This window comes from Ovis canadensis, chromosome 18 (genome assembly GCF_042477335.2).
Source record: "Ovis canadensis isolate MfBH-ARS-UI-01 breed Bighorn chromosome 18, ARS-UI_OviCan_v2, whole genome shotgun sequence".
Taxonomy (NCBI): domain Eukaryota; kingdom Metazoa; phylum Chordata; class Mammalia; order Artiodactyla; family Bovidae; genus Ovis; species Ovis canadensis.
The window spans coordinates 17,497,772-17,511,913 of NC_091262.1; the positions used below are offsets into that span (position 1 = coordinate 17,497,772).

Consider the following 14,142-nt stretch of genomic DNA (forward strand, 5'->3'; position numbering starts at 1 on the left):
GTTCTAGGCTATATTGTACTGCACAGAGAACATACCCATTATTATACAATAACTTTAAGTATAATCTATAAAAATTTTGAGTCACAATGTTGTACACCTGAAATTAATACAATATTGTAAGTCAACTATAACTCAATAAAAACTAAGTGAAGGGAAAATTTAATAACATAAATATCTCTGGAAAGATTTCAAATATTTTCAAATGAAATAATACACTTTTAAAAGCACTTATGAATTGGAGACTTTTGTTTCTGGGAAGATATAGTTGATATCTTTACCTTATTTCTCCTACTAAATACAAAACTCCTGAAAATTATGTGAAACACATATTTTAAAATTTGAAAGGGTGATGAAAAGGTGAAGCAGCTGTGGAAAGAAGATAAGTTATTTTACATTAATTCTAGCTCAACAAAAAATCAATGGAAAGAAAAGGAAAAAGGGAAAAAAAGGTTGACATCATGTAGTATACATTAATTGGAAAAGGCAATGGCACCCCACTCCAGTACGCTTACCTGGAAAATCCCATGGATGGAGGAGCCTGGTAGGCTGCAGTACATGGGGTCGCGAAGGTGGGCACAACTGAACGACTTCACTTTCCCTTTTCCCTTTCATGCCTTGGAGAAGGAAATGGCAACCCACTCCAGTGTTCTTGCCTGGAGAATCCCAGGGACGGGGGAGCTGGTGGGCTGCCGTCTATGGGGTCACACAGAGTCGGACACGACTGAAGCGACTTAGCAGCAGCAGCAGCAGCAGCAGTATACATTAACATCACACACTCATGCGCACACACACACACACACACACACTGATTGCATAGAAACTTGACAATCAAGTAGAAAACCCTTGACCAAAATAATTTCAAAATGACTATTAATTGAAATATATAATAAAACTATAAAATAATTATATTTAAAATTGGAAAGTATTTATCTGGGTATACTTTAAGGAATGATTAAACATAAATACAAAATAAATATGGAAGTGACTAATGGGATTAATACTATAAAATTTTCAGTTTCAGTATGTCAAATATATAAGAAGAATGCCAACAGAGAGGAAACAATTGGGAATGGGAGGCTTTCTCTAGTCATTCAGTATTACTCAAAAACAGCTACAGTGCCCTTCAAGGATTTTAGAAGAACCTCTATGTGTAGTTCTCCATGATACCAACTACAGTGTAGTGCAATAAGTGAGCAGATAGGGAGCCTAAAGTCAGAAAATCTAAGTTTTTATTCTGGCTTTGTCACAGGTACATGACTCAGAATCTCTGTGCTTCAACTTTCTTATCTGTAAGACAGAGACAGCAATACCTATGCCACTAGGATTGTTGTGAGACTTACCACATTGAAAGTCTTGAAATATTGCCTGGTGCCTCATTACAGATAGCAATATGATGATGGTGGTGGTGGTGATGATGATACTAATGGTGGTGGTGAGAGTGATGGTGATTATTACTATGGTAAAGAAGAAGAAGATAGTGAAAGTGGTGGTAGTTGTAATCAACAGGAAGAAGAGGCATAGGAAGAGGACTCAATGGCTAAGAAAATTACTGAAATTTTCCTCCCAAATTCACATGCCCTCTGGAACTCCGACTACTTTTGTTCTTTCAAGTTAATGCATGCATCTTCAGAAAAGTATGGTTAATTTCAATATAAGTAATTAAAAATGTTTATAGAAAATATTTGTTGTTGTTCAGTCACCAACTTGTGTCTGACTATTTGTGACCCCTGGACTTCAGCACGTCAGTCTTCCCTGTCCCACACCATCTCCCAGAGTTTGCCCAAATTAATGCCCATTGAATCAGTGATGCCATCCAATCATCTCATCCTCTTTTTCCCTTTTTTCCTTCTGCCTTCAATCTTTCCCAGCATAAAGGTCTTTTGCAATGAGTTGGGTGTTTGCATCAGGTAGCCAAATTAAAGGAGTTTCAGCTTTGACATCAGTACTTCCAATGAATATTCAAGGTTGATTTCCTTTAAGAGTGTCTGGTTTGATCTTCTTGCTGTCCAAGGGAATCTCAAGGGTCTTCTCCAGCACCAGAGTTTGAAGGCATCAGTTCTTTGGTACTCTGCCTTCTTTATGGTCCAGCTCTCACATTTGTACATGACTACTGGAAAGATCATAGCCTTGACAATATGCAACTTTGTTGGCAAAATGATGTCTTTGCTTTTTAACACACTGTCTATGTTTGTCATAGCTTTCCAGCCAAGAAGCAATCATCTAATTTCAAGGCTGCTGTCACCATCCACATTGATTTTAGAACCCAAGAAGAGGAAATCAGTCAATGTTTCCACATATTCCCCCATGTACTTGCTGAAGTGATGGGACTGGATGCCATAATAGTTTTTTTTAATATCAAGTTTTAAGCCGGCTTATCAACTCTTCTCCTTTACCCTCATCATGAGGTTCTTTAGTTCCTCTTCATGTTCTGCCATTGTATCATCTGCATATCTGAGGTTGTTGATATTTCCCCAGGCAAACTTGATTCCAGTTTGTAACTCATTCAGCCTGGCATTTCTCAAGATGCCCTCTGTGTATAAGTTAAATAAACAGGGTGACAAAAAGCAGCCTTGTACTCCTTGGTATGCATTTTCATAAGAGCATTTTCAGCAGTATTTTACAGAATTGATTCAGTATTCAACCCTGATTTTGGAAAATATTTTTAAAAGCTGTTAGAAAAGCTCTAAATATATACATATATATATATGTGTATATGGCCATGAACATTTCTGGGATAGTAAGGCTCAAATACAAAATTGCTGGGGTCCAGCCCCGGTGGATCCAGGGAATTTGACGGGTGGACAGCATTGGCATGGAAAGACTTGTTTATTAATTGATATAAGATTAGATTAAGAAACTATCGTGTAGTAGGAAGATTAAGTGGAGGAAGAGGGCTGAATAGCTTGGTTTACATGGAAGGCCAATAAAATTCCAGACAAGGAATTTGCACCATCTACGTTGGGCCACCGGCGCCCGCTTGAATATCTAAGGGTGCCTCGCCTTAAGCTCCCTTTCACGCGGGTCTTAACAGCCAGGGCAAGTAAGTAGAACTGGCGAGCCTCCGTGCCCCAGATGGAAATTCAGCCTGAAATTAAAGTAAAGAGCAGAGGGAGGAAAAGGGAGAGAAGAAGAGAGAGAGAGAGACACGGGGGGAGCCAGATTCCCAAGAAACCAGGCCGAGAGACTAGTTCAAGAAACTGGTCCGAGAAGCTGGTCCCATCCTTTATTGTTCAGAAGGCCTTTTATACTTTTGATAAAACATGGAGATCAATGGGTAACACAAAATTATGTAGCGTTCGCAGCTCAGACTCTTTCTGTATATCATTTTGTATACAAAAGGTCTCAGGTGATTTACATTATCTTCTGGCCAAGAGGCTTGTTAACACTTTTTGGCTCTCTTCCTTAATGAATGTTAATTTTGTTTCCCCTGAAGTGTTTTTCTTTAATCTGCATCTCCTTAAAGCATTAAAGTTACATCTCTATAGAACAAAGGTGCAGTGGGTTATAACAAAGAAGGTACTTAACTCAAAGATCTAATGTTGCTAATACAAGGTCTACTACTTGTTTTTCTATATACCAACTATATCTAAAAATAAAGGATATGAAAATTCAGCAGCAAGCACTGACTCAACAAATGAAACTTTTAATAAAGATTTTGACTCCTCGGAAGCTCCTACATTCCTAGGATGTTTTAAGCTTCCTGTGCCTCCTGCGGTCAGGAGGCCTCAAACAATCACACGCGCAGCTGTACAAGTCCTGCAGGCAGGCTAGAAAGCCATCAGAGGGTTTTTGGATTGAAACACTCTTTCAAATGCAGAAGACTAAAGCCCTGAATTGACTTTTTCCAGAAAATGTAAGAAGAATGGAAAAGCAGAGCACAAAAACCGGCAGATTTTTGTTGGGGCACGTGCTTAGGAATTTCCAGAGGGGTCCCTGAAGTCTGAGCACACCTTGCGTATGTCAGCTTCCTTCCTCATGACCTTGTCACGGGCGGGATTCCTCACACTGGCTCCCAGCACGAAATTACTCAGCCAAACTTTTAGAGTAGAGAGAAATGAATATTTCAGAGGTATCAATAGTGGCAGGCATGTAGAGTGTAAAGTTCTAGACATACCTATTCGGATTTGGGGGATATGCTCTTTTTATAATTAGTTTGACATTTCACAAGCTCATGTTACAAAATTCTTTCCTAAAGTTTGTATAAGTTCACTGAATATTTTGAAATTTGGCATGATAAAGATAGTAGCTATATGTAGTCAGTCACACTATGCTAAAGAGTGTAGAGTAAGGTAACAAAGTTAACTTTGCCACAAACCAAGCCTGTATCTTGGAATTGTCTTTTAGATTATATCTTCTTTTCCAAACTGACAGTTTATATATGATGGATTTGAAATTCCAAAAGAAATCAATAAAATATTCTTCTGAAAGATTTTTAAAACTCTTAAACAAAAATTTCATTTCATATTAAACTATAACCTTTATAAATAACTTAGCAAAGATAGCCTCTTAATTATTAAACGTAGTTAAAATCAGAGTTTTTTTTTTTTCTTTTTGCATTTTGGTCAACATCAGTTTAGTATAAGACATTGATTCTAGATGATAAAAGATGAAATGAGAGCTATATTGAGAAATATCTGGTAAGATGAAAGTTAGTGGGCCATGTTTCCCTGTCCATGACCTAAAAATACAGTTGAATTTCTTTTGAGATCATAATTAGGTGCTATAAAATGCAAACATTTTCACATTTGTAACATACATGTAACCATCACCAAAAACAAGATAGAGAATCTGTATTTTCCCCATCTCAGTGAGTTCATTCATGTCTCTTTCTGTTCTCCAGGCCCACATTAGAGTGACTAGTTTGTAAAATGAGTACATTTGTTCATACGTTGTTCTCTGAACTGTTGAAAATGAAGCAGTTTAGCGTAGTAACAACTGTCGTATTTTCCAAATTTCTTTTTACAGCTCTAACATAAGATACAGATTACTTTCATATTTTACATGAGCATGTGAAACTTAAATTTTGTAGGTGGTACTCAAAAGGGACTGAAAACTCCTTTGGCAAGGGGGATCTGATTACAGAACTTCCACAGAACTGGTGAAACAGACTCTTGGAGGGCACAACCAAAACCTTGTGTGCACCGGGAGCCAGAAGAAAGGAACAGTGTCTCCACAGAGACTGAGCCAGACTTGCCGATGAGTGTCCAGGAGTCTCCGGTGGAGGCATGGATAGAGAGTGGCCTGCTGCAGGGTCAAAGGCACTGAATACAAGGGTGCCTGAACAAGTCCTTATGAAGGAGGTCACCATTAGCTTCGGTATCCCTACCATAGTTTGGCTTCAGGCCAAAAAAAAGGGAGGGAACACAAAATTGGATTAAAGATTTACTGATCATGGCCACACCCATCAAAACAAGACCCAGTTTGTCTCAAAATCAGTCTCTCCCATCAGGAAGCTTCCATAAGCCTCTTATCCTTATCCATCAGAGGGCAGACAGAATGAAAACCACAATCACAGAAAACTAATCAAACTGATCACATGGACCACAGCCTTGTCTAACTCAAAGAAACTATAAGCCATGCCACGTAGGGCCACCCAAGATGGATGGGTCAAAGTGGAGAGTTTTGACAAAACGTGGTCCACTGGAAAAGGGAATGGCAAACCACTTCAGCATTCTTGCTCTCAGAGCACCATGAACAGTGTGAAAAGGCAAAAAAGCATGAAACTGAAAGATGAACTCACTAGGTTGGTAGGTGCCCAATATGTTACTGGAGAAGAGTGGAGAAATAACTTCAAAAGGAATGAAGAAATGGAGTCAAAGCCAAAACAGCGCCCAGCTGTGGATGTGACTGGTGATGGAAGTAAAGTCCGATGCTGTAGAGAACAATATTGCATAGAAACCAGGAATTTTAGGCCCATGAATCAAGGTAAATTGGAAGTGGTAAAACAGGAGATGACAAGAGTGAACACTGACTATTTAGGAATCAGTGAACTAAAAAGTACTGGAACAGGCAAATTTAATTCAGATGACCATTATATCTACTACTGTAGACAAGAATCCCTTAGAAGAAATGGAATAACCTTCACAGTCAACAAAAGAGTCCAAAATGCAGTGCTTGGGTGCATTGACCAAAGTGACAGAGTGATCTCTGTTCATTTCCAAGACAAACCATTCATTATCAGAGTTATCCAAGCCTATGCATCAAACAATAATGCCAAAGAAGCTGAAGTTGAATGGTTCCATGAAAACCTACAAGACCTTCTAGAACTAATACCCCCCAAAGATGTCTTTTTCATCATAGGGGACTGGAATGCAAAAGTAGGAAGTCAAGAGATATCTGGAGTAATAGGCAAGTTTGGCCTTGGAGTACAAAATGAAGCAGGGCAAAGGCCAGCAGTGTTTTGCCAAGAAAACACTCTGGTCATAGCAAACACCCTCTTCCAACAACACAAAAGATGACTCTACACATGGCATCACCAGATGGAGAATACGAAAATCAGATTGATTAGATTATTTGCAGCTGAAGATGGAGAAGTTCTAGACAGTCAGCAAAAAAGAAGAACAGGAACTGACCGTGGCTCAGATCACGAACTCCTTATTACCAAACTCAGACTTACACTGAAGAAAGTAGGGAAAACCACTAGACCATTCAGGTATGAGCTAAGTCAAATCCCTTATGATTATACACTGGAAGTGACAAATAGATTCCAGGGATTAGATCTAATATAGTGCCTGAAGAGCTATGGACAGAGATGTGTGACATTGTACAGAAGGCAGTGATTAAGACTATCCCCAAGGAAAAAATGCAAAAGGGCAAAATGGTTGCCTGAGGAGGCCTTACAAACAGCTGAGATAACAGGAGTGAAAAGCAAAAGAGAAAAGGAAAGGTACACTTATTTGAATGCAGAGTTCCAAAGAATAGCAAGGAGAGATAAGAAAGCCTTCCTCAGTGATCAACACAAAGAAATAGAGGAAAACAGTAGAATGGGAAAGACTAGAGATCTCTTCAAGAAAATTAGAGATACCAAGGGAACGTTTCATGCAAAGACAGGCACAAAAAAGGACAGAAATGGTATGGACCTAACAGAAGCAGAAGATATTAAGAAGAGGTGGCAAGAGTAAACAGAAGAATTCTACAAAAAAGATTTTTTTTTTTTTGCAGTCCATGGGGTCGCAAAGAGTCAGACACAACTGAGTGACTGAAGTCTGTATATTATTATCCTGCTTATTTAACTTATATGTGGAGTACATTATGCAAAATGCCGGGCTGGATGAAGCACAAGCTGGAATCAAGATTGCTGGGAGAAATATCAATAACCTCAGATATGCAGGCGACACAACCCTTATGGCAGAAAGTGAACAGAAACTTAAGAGCTTCCTGATTAAAGTGAAAGAGGAGAGTGAAAAAGGTGGCTTAAAACTCAACATTTAAAAAAACTAAGATCATGGCATCCATTCCCATCATTTCATGGCAAATAGATTGGGAACCAATGGAAACAGTGACAGACTATTCTCCTGGGATCCAAAATCACTGCAGATGGGGACTGTAGCCACTAAATTAAAAGATGCATGCTCCTTGGAATAAAAGCTATGTCCAGTCTAGACAGGATAATAAAAAGCAGAGACAGTACTTTGTGACAAATGTCTATCTAGTCAAAGCCATGGTTTTTCCAGTAGTCATGTATGGATGTGAGAGTTGAACCATAAAGAAAGCTGAGCACTGAAGAACTGATGCTTTTGAACTGTGGTGGTGTTGGAGAAGACTCTTCAGTGTTCCTTGGACTGCAAGGAGATCAAACTTGTCAATCCTAAAGGAAATCAGTTCTGAATATTCATTGGAAGGACTGATGCTGAAGCTGGAGCTCCAATACTTTTGCGACCTCATGTAAATAATTGACTCATTGGAAAAGACCCTGATGCTGGGGAAGATTGAAGGAAGGAGGAGAAGGGGATGACAGAGGATGAGATGCTTAGATGGCATCACCAACTCGATGGACATGAGTTTGAGTATGCGTCGGGAGTTGATGATGGACAGGGAAGCCTGGCATGTTGCAGTCCATGGGGTTGCAAAGAGTCAGACACAACTGAGCAACTGAACTCAGCAAGTTAATCACAAGCACAGAAATCAGAGCTGTAATAAAAAAAAATCTTCCAACAAACAAAAGCCCAATGCTAGCTAACGTCACAGGCGAATTCTTCTAAAAATTAGAGATGAGTTAACACCTATCCTGCTCAAACTCTTCCAGAAAATTGCAGAAGATGGGAAACTCTCAATCCCATCCTATGAGGTTACCATTACCCTGATACCAACACCAGATAAAGATATCACAATAAAGAAAGTTACAGGCCAATATCACTCATAAACATAGATGCAAACATACTCAACAAAATTCTACCAAACAGAATCCAACAATACATTAAAAGGATCATACATCAAGATCACATGGGTGTTATCCCAGTGATGCAAGAACTCTTCAGTATATGCAAATCAACCAATGTGACAGGCCATATTAACAAGTTGAAAGACAAAAAAAAAAAAAGGATGATCTCAACAGATGCAGAGAAAGCTTTTAACAAAATTCAACACTGGTTAATGATAAAGACTCCCCAGAAAGTAGGCATAGAAGGAACATACCTCAACATAATAAAGGCCATATACAACAAATCCATGGCAAGCATTATTCTCAACAGTGAGAAAATTAATGCGTTTGGTGCAAGAGGAGCAAAAGCAAAGTCACTGCAGCCACGAAATTAAAAGACTCTTGCTCCTTGGAAGAAAAGCTATGACCAACCGAGACAGCATATTAAAAAGCAGAGACATTACTTAGCCAACAAAGGTCTATCTAGTCAGAGCTATGGTTTTTCCAGTAGTCATGTATCAATGTGAGAGTTGGACTCTAAAGATAGCTGAGTGCCAAAGAATTGATGCTTTTGAACTGTGGTGTTGGAGAAGACTCTTGAGAGTCCCTTGGACTGCAAGGAGATCCAACCAGTCCATCCTAAAGGAAATCAGTCCTGAATATTCATTGGAAGGACTGATGCTGAAGCTGAAACTCCAATAATTTGTCCACCTGATGTGAAGAACTGACTCCTTGGAAAAGACCCTGATGCTGGGAAAGATTGAAAGCAGGAGGAGAAAGGTTTGACAGAGGATGAAATGGTTGAATGGCTTCACCAACTTGATGGACATGAGTTTGAGCAAGCTCTGGGAGTTGGTGATGGACAGGGAAGTTTGGCATGCTGCAGTCCATGGAGTCGCAAACATTTGGACACGACTTGGCCACTGAACAACAGCAACAAATTACAGAATATTGTACATCAACTACTCTTCAATAATAATAATAAATATAAATATGTAATAAATAAGAAAAGCTATATATATAATAAAGTTTATAATAAAAAAGTAAATTTGTCTTTCCTGAGATCTGGACAGACTCAGCTCTGGAAAAGTTTAGAAGTTCTGGTGAGAGTGAGCCAGACAGTTAGATCAGGTCTATAATTTGAATGTCAACTACAACCAAGCCCTCCACATTGAGAGATATATTCTATATTCACACAGACATGGCTTGTGGCTGTTCACCTTTTGTTGATTGTGAAGATCTGCAGCAAAAATCTTCTGGGTTAAGTAGCCATTTCCCATTCATTTTTGGAGTTTCTATGCATATGAGGAAAAGTTAATGATTAAATATGGACTGAAATGTCAACTCCTATTAACTGATCAGAATTATAATTTTGACTTTAATGCGTTACAATCCTATGTCTTCAAGCATTAATATTTGTTTTGCATTTTTAGATGGCTACCCCAAAGAAGAAATGATTTATAGATGGAGAAAAAACTCAGTTGAGGCAGCTGATCAGAAATCCTGGCGGCTTTATCAGTTTGACTTCATGGGCCTCAGAAACACCACGGAAATTGTGCAAACATCAGCAGGTAAGAGATAACTTAAAGAAGTGTAATCCTCAAAAAACATAAAAATAAACCAACCCTCTTACTTTTTCCTGATGCCTAAGCATATCTTTCATGTAGAATTCCTTCCTATGTGTGTTTTAGCTAATTATACTCAGGCAGCCATGATTCCTAAGTAATATTTGAGGCAAGACAGCTGATCTAAAGTCAAAAATGTTCAATGTTTTAATTGTGATGGGGAAAGGGTGATTAGAATTGCCTTATACTTTTAAATTGAGACCATGTTGGCATTATGTCTATAAATCCTCTTATCACTGCATTATGTCAATAAATCCTCTCATCATTGACCAGATTTATATAAGCCAATTTCACTAATGGTAAGAGTTCTACAACTTTCCACATACATGACAAACATGAGATACTATATATAATACACAAAATAAAAAGCTGATGTGAAACGTCCTTTGAGTTTCAGTTTCTAGCTTCTTCCTTTCCTTTGAACTATGTCTCTTTTTCAATATATTGAGCCCAACAATTATCCACCTATTTGGCTTTAAGTGAACATTATATGCATATTATATCATGTATTTAGATGAAAGAGATGCTTCACCTATTAATATCTTTAAATACACTTTTTTGTTTTATGGATGTTTTTTGTTTGTTTTCTGGTAATTCCCAAATAAGAATCTATGGTTCACTATTTTGCAACTCATTTTTTTCTAACAGGATTTGGGGAGTAGATTGGTTTCAAGTCAGTTTTTCTTCTGATCTAGTTATTTGCTAATATAAATAATTTATTGGATTTTAAAACTCCATAATAATTTGTTTCATATGACTAGATTTAGGTATAAATTTTAATAATTAGTAGTAAATATCTCTAGTTCATCAGGCACTGTATCAGATCTAGTCCTTTAAATCTATTTTTTGCTTCCACTGTATAATCATAAGGGATTTGATTTAGGTCATACCTGAATTGTCTAGGGGTTTTCCCTACTTTCTTCAATTTAAGTCTGAATTTGGCAATAAAGAGTCCATGATCTGAGCCACAGTCAGCTCCTGGTCTTATTTTTGCTGACTGTACAGAGCTTCTCCATCTTTGGCTGCAAAGAATATAGTCAATCTGATTTCAGTGTTGACCATCTGGTGCTGTCCATGTGTATAGTCTTCTCTTGCGTTGTTGGAAGAGGGTGTTTGCTATGACCAGTGTGTTCTCTTGGCAAAACTCTATTGGCCTTTGCCCTACTTCATTCTGTATTCCAAGGCCAAATTTGCCTGTTACTCCAGGTGTTTCTTGACTTCCTACTTTTGCATTCCAGTCCCCTATAATGAAAAGAACATCTTTTGGGGTGTTAGTTCTAAAAGGTCTTGTAGGTCTTCATAGAACTGTTCAACTTCAGCTTCTTCAGCATTACTGGTTGGGGCATAGGCTTGGATTACCGTGATATTGAATGGTTTGCCTTGGAAACGAACAGGGATCATTCTGTTGTTTTTGAGATTGCATCCAAGTACTGCATTTTGGACTCTTTTGTTGACCATGATGGCTACTCCATTTCTTCTGAGGGATCCTGCCTGCAGGAGTAGATATAATGGTCATCTGAGTTAAATTCACCCATTCCAGTCCATTTTAGTTCGCTGACTCCTAGAATGTCGACGTTCACTCTTGCCATCTCCTGTTTGAGCACTTCCAATTTGCCTTGATTCATGGACCTAAAATTCCAGGTTCCTATGCAATATTGCTCTTTATAGCATCGGACCTTGCTTCTATCACAGTCATATCCACAACTGGGTATTGTTTTTGCTTTGGCTCCATCCCTTCTTTCTTTCTGGAGTTATTTCTCCACTGATCTCCAGTAGCAAATTGGGCACCTACCAAGCTGGGGAGTTCCTCTTTCAGTATCCTAACATTTTTCCTGTTCCTACTGCTCAAGGAGTTCTCAAGGCAAGAATACTGAAGTGGTTTGCCATTCCCTTCTCCCGTGGACTGCATTCTGTCAGTCCTCTCCACCATGACCTGTCCATCTTGGGTGGCCCCACATGGCATGGCTTAGTTTAATTGAGTTAGACAAGGCTGTGGTCAGTGTGATCAGATTGGCTAGTTTTCTGTGATTATGGTTTCAGTGTGTCTGCCCTCTAATGCCTTCTTGCAACATTTATGGATGTGAGAGTTGGACTGTGAAAAAAGCTGAGTGCCAAAGAATTGATGCTTTTTGAACTGTAGTATTGGAGAAGACTCTTGAGAGTCCCTTGGCTGCAAGGAGATCCAACCAGTCCTTTCTAAAGGAGATCAGCCCTGGGTGTTCTTTGGAAGGAATGATGCTAAAGCTAAAACTGCAGTAGTTTGGCCACCTCGTGTGAAGAGTTGACTCATTGGAAAAGACTCTTGATGCTGGGAGGGATTAGGGGCAGGAGGAGAAGAGGACGACAGAGGATGAGATGGCTGGATGGCATCACTGACTCAATGGATGTGAGTTTGAGTGAACTCCGGGAGTTAGTGATCAACAGGGAGGCCTGGCGTGCTGCAATTCATGGGGTCGCAAAGAGTCAGACACGACTGAGCGACTGAACTGAACTGAACTGTGGGTAAAAAAAAAAAAAAGTATGAAAAACATTCATGACAGATAGGAGCTTTCAGTTTTACTAGAAAAACATGCTAGACATGACAGGTTAATGTGTAAATTAGGAATTTATGTATCAACATTACAGATAGACATTATATTGAACTCAATTGCTTGGAAGACAGAAGAAATTAGTACTTTTTATGAATAGAAAATTAATATCTCCCCAAAATTCTTTTACTCACTCATGGCAAACAGAGTCTTCCCATAAAGTCAATGAATGTATTGGCATGATAGAAGAAAGTTCTCCATCTGATCTTCTTAGTTATTATCCCTGTTTATATATGAAGCTTCATGTCATGTTAAATATTTTCACTGTGTATCCTTTAGAAAATAAGCAAAAAGTGTATTATAAATAAGTAAATTTACATTAAAAATCAAACTCACTTTTCTTCAACAAATCACAAGCTGTTTGAAGATAAGAGTGAGTGGGCTCCAGAGAGGCACCACTTCTTCCCAAGCCTGTCTGCAATAGCTCAGAATGTCCTAAGTCTTATTTCCTGCTAGAAGGTCCTTGATCAGTCATTTATGGTCCCTCTTTTGCACAGTCCTTCAGTTCTCTTTCCCCTTTCTCTTGCATGAAACACAACCCTAGTTAAATCCAGCCCTCTGCCCACTCTACACTTGGGCCCAAACAGCATTATGGGACAAAAAAATAAATACATAGAAACACACCACTTCCATGACTTATCTCAATTTAAGTCCTTGGCCATGAATTTCAAGTGAGCCTTAAGGTAATCATATTGTATTTTGCTAGTCCAAAGTTTTTCAAACTTTACTCATTATACTTTATTCATTGTATATTTTTAAATATTTTTTCATTATTATGTCCCTTGGACTATTAATACTACAGATATTCTGACTTAGCTTTTCATGTTCCATGGCCATTTGGAGGGCTGCTGCTGCTACTACTGCTAAGTTGCTTCAGTCGTGTCTGACTCTGTGTGACCCCATAGATGGCAGCCCATCAGGCTCCCCCATCCCTGGGATTCTCCAGGCAAGAACACGAGTGGGTTGCCATTTCCTTCTCCAACGCACGAAAGTGAAAAGTGAAAGTGAAGTCGCTCAGTCGTGTCCGACTCTTCGCGACCCCATGGACTGCAGCCTACCAGGCTCTTCCGTCCATGGGATTTTCCATGTAAGAGTACTAGAGTGGGGTGCCATTGCCTTCTCCTACATATGGTAATATCCAAGATTTTTCATCTCCCACCAAAAGCAAAATTTTCCTTTAGGGTTAATATCACTTCAATTAAAATGCAAACGCTAGTCTATTTATTCTGCACTCCTAGATGGCTAGTTCCTATTTTGCTCTTGGTTTCAACCTCTGACATCTCTACCTTCCTCCTGATTTCCACCGGTGATCTTACAACTAATTCTCCCTAAAATGCTAAAGCAATGAGAGAACATCAAACGTATTTGCTTACCTGTTCATGCAGAGTATTGCAGATGAACACCCATTGCTTATCCATATGTGCACTAGGTCCTGCTCCTTCTACCTTATACAAGGGATTGCTCCAATATATCTCCCTCTCTGTTCTGCCACATTTTTACTCTCTACAGTGTCATTATCTCTAAAACTTAAAAACAAGCTGTTGTTTCACAAAAAGTGAAAGAAAAAAAA

General features: G+C 38.9%; 1 protein-coding gene across 1 annotated transcript in view; it reads left to right on the plus strand.

Annotated features, from left to right (window-relative positions):
* The window catches only part of GABRG3 (gamma-aminobutyric acid type A receptor subunit gamma3), an 827,629-nt gene that overhangs the window by 689,204 nt on the left and 124,283 nt on the right, over positions 1-14,142 (plus strand). Inside the window, exon 6 of the mRNA XM_069559185.1 lies at positions 9,793-9,930. Coding sequence (XP_069415286.1) covers positions 9,793-9,930 — 138 coding nt within the window. The remainder of the gene's footprint in view (positions 1-9,792; positions 9,931-14,142) is intronic.